The sequence below is a fragment of the Rhagoletis pomonella genome, unplaced genomic scaffold (assembly GCF_013731165.1).
Source record: "Rhagoletis pomonella isolate Grant_MI unplaced genomic scaffold, Rhpom_1.0 Rhpom_scaffold_03683, whole genome shotgun sequence".
Lineage (NCBI taxonomy): Eukaryota > Metazoa > Arthropoda > Insecta > Diptera > Tephritidae > Rhagoletis > Rhagoletis pomonella.
The window spans coordinates 10,075-13,254 of record NW_023462235.1 but is presented as its reverse complement, the minus strand read 5'-3'; the positions used below and the strand labels follow the sequence as shown (position 1 = coordinate 13,254).

The window sequence follows — 3,180 nt, the reverse complement described above, 5'->3', positions numbered from 1 at the left end:
AATAATTTCAAAGTCTTCTAGTTTGTTTCTGGTAGTAATTTCTAAGTGTCGCAGTTTTGGTGTGTTCACCCTTTAAATTCATAAAAATATGTCTACTAAAACAATCATTGAATGAGATATATTGTTCTGAAAGACACCTTAAACTTTTTAACATTGTAAAAAAAAGGATTGATGACAATGGAGATTCAAAGATAAAAATATTTACTTACCAACGGCTTCAACCGATTTCTTTATATTCTGTTCTCCAACGGCAGGAAACCTCAGTAGCCATAGCACTGAATTTGGCACACTCTTTAAAATAGAAACCCATGATTGTAACGTTTGTGGATCTATCTTGTATAATTGATTGAAATTACAATAAACTATTGCGTCATCGGGTAATAAATATTGGCGCCGAGTTGTTATAACAATATTTTGAGGAACTTCCTCTCCAGTTGCGGCTTTGTTATTTGTTTGCGTGGTAGCTAACCCGTTTTGAACAACAATGCCATTAAGAGAGGTCTGGACTTGACCGGAAGCAATCATTGATACAATTTGAGTAGTATTTGGGAGTTCTGCAACCTTATGTGTAATTTCCACTGGCTTTTGCACATTTACTATTTCTCTAACTTCTTTAACATCTGCACTTTCTACCAGTGGTGATAAGTCTGCAGCGTTTATAACGGCGATATTGTCTGCCACAGTTGATTGCTGTTTGTCACATACAATAATTCGTTCCTTAAGATGAGGAAACATTTGCTTGTGATCGCCAATGAAATACGTGTTCGGCATATACGCAAGCTTTTCACTGTATTGCGAAGCAAGCTCCATGGGACTAGTAACAGGGTCTGTTATAATGTAGTCCATAAAACTAGCGCCACTAGTTCCCGGGTATCCGAGCCACATAACTTGCACTGGCGCAGGGCGTAAAGCGAAGATTTCGTTGCGTGCACCTTTGGTATATCCATTCATATTCACTAATATGTGAATTCCATCAGAGTAAATGCGATCAGCGGCTTTACCATTGCACTGAATTTGGGACAAATCTACAAAATGTTCGGCTTCACGTATAATTTTATATCGGAAGGTTGTCCCATCATCTGAGCTCAACGCATAACAAAATATCTCGACACATGTTTTATCATGAAGTCCTGGGATTGATTGCATTAAATGGGAGGTAGGATGGTTGCCAAAGTCTGAGCTTACATATCCAATACGTAGCCTCCCATCTGTAGGCAAATCATGTGAAAACTTATATGCCGGTTTGTGTAGCACATGAATCTTTTCTAAACACAGATTTGCATGCCTGGTAGCAATAGCTTTGCGGAACTCATGTGATAGTGGATAAAGCATTGAATGATGTGGATGAACGGAAGGTAATCGATTTTTCTCAAGCTGTTCTGCTACAATGCTAATAAGTTTTTTCATTCGAGCGTCGTAGTCTGTCCAGTCACATACAATTTGTAAACAATGAGCTAAATTGCAATAAGCATCGGGAAAATCAGGTTTTAATTTCAATGCTGTTCTGTACGACTGTATGGCATCTGGAATATTTCCCGAATCCTTATGTATACTGGCGAGGTTGCTATGTGCATCAGCAAATGCAGGATTTATTTGAATCGCACGTGTGTAACATTGGAGAGCACCATTTATATCCTGAAGCTCTTTTAATGTGTTTCCCATGTTGGAATATGCATCAGCAAAAGTTGGTTGAATACGAATTGCTTCTTTGTAATGCATTAAAGCCTCTTTTAATTTTCCTTGCTGCTGAAGAACTGAAGCCAAGTTGGAGTGTGCTGCTGCGAAGTCTGGAAATACTTCCAGCGCCTTCAAATATAAGCGCGTCGCTTCCTCAATATATCCTTGTTCACGTTTGATATTTGCCAAGTTGTTCAAAGAATCAGCATGGTTTGGGCATAAACGTAAAGCTGTGTTATAACAATCTTCCGCTTCTTTAACCTGCAAACATAATATATGATTTAGAGTTCAGTTTTGAATAATGACAAAACAAATTTCACTCATGCATTCAGAGCACAATGGGCCAGGAGCTAATCAAAAATGGGGAGAATTACCCGAAATAATGTTCTGAAATTGATTGAATGGACCAATTCTTTTCCATTTGTACTTCAGAAACCGTAAAATGTACTTCAGATTAGTCAATTGTATTTCAGGAACTATAAAATGTAATTCAGATCAGTCAATTGTACTTCAAAAACTTTAGATACTGTGTGATATGTACAAACACTTTTAAACAGTTAACACATTATCGTCAAAAAAATACACTTACCACAAATGAGCGCTCAACGAATAATATGTTTTTCAAATCCAGTTTTCAGTTTTTTCTCAAAATTTGTTTACAAAAGAAAGCGCAGTCAATGCCCCGTTTACATTATGCCAGTCCAGTGACTGGCGTAATGTAAGCCGGCACTGTAATGCCGGTCTAATTTTCATGCCAGTACGACTGGCATAGTGTAGGCGGCCAATTCACTGGCCCGCCAATGCTTTCAGAACCTACGGTTGCCAGACGTACTTATTTGCACTGATGGAAATAATGCATAAAAAAATTATCAGTTGATAAAAAATAACCCACTTGTAGTTATCTTTTTTGCGGGATTTCTATAAAATATTAACTTGTAGTTAGCTACAAAAAGCTAACATGAAACTAGTTGACAAGTAATGCAGGAGTAATGAAGGGGATTGTTTTCTTTAAACGCGTTTCTATTTAAATATCCTGCACTTAGCAAATACTTTTTCGAATTGAGGACAAATAAAAGGCAGTACGTCATTTCATATTATCATTTTGAAGTTATGTCTGACGGAGTTCGAATATGGGACCACCTACAGCAGAATATGTAAACAAGTATGAAATGTAATAAAATAAATAAAGTAAATACCAAGTAATTTTTAGCAAAAAAAAAACCGACTTAAAAAAAAATATATATATCTATATATATTTTATGATCCAGTGATCAGATCTAAAGATTAGTATTGGACCACCTCTGAGACACTGCCTTTCCGATGCAAAAAGAATTTTTTTTTAAATCGGTTGACGTGGTCCAAAGTTATGCGGTAACATACATAAAAAAAATATTCTGACGAACTGATAACCTCCTCCTTTTTTGGAAGTCGGTTAAAAACAAAAAAAAAAAATAAAAAAATATTTTGTTTTCCCTATTGATATTTTACGTCCAAAAGTAGTTA

At 36.2% G+C, this 3,180-nt stretch overlaps 1 protein-coding gene across 1 annotated transcript; it reads right to left on the bottom strand.

Annotated features, from left to right (window-relative positions):
• Nucleotides 1-207: 207 nt before the first annotated feature.
• Nucleotides 208-1,935, bottom strand: LOC118754309 (UDP-N-acetylglucosamine--peptide N-acetylglucosaminyltransferase 110 kDa subunit-like). Its single transcript, XM_036489186.1, has 2 exons — nt 357-1,935; nt 208-291 (listed from the first exon to the last, which is right to left on the bottom strand). Coding segments are annotated over exons 1-2 (1,365 nt in total). The 5' UTR covers nt 1,720-1,935; the 3' UTR covers nt 208-289.
• Nucleotides 1,936-3,180: the final 1,245 nt, after the last annotated feature.

Coding starts and splice junctions, on each gene's coding strand:
- LOC118754309 (XM_036489186.1), bottom strand. CDS start 1,719: ATGCATTACAAAGAAGCAATTCGTATTCAACCAACTTTTGCTGATGCA.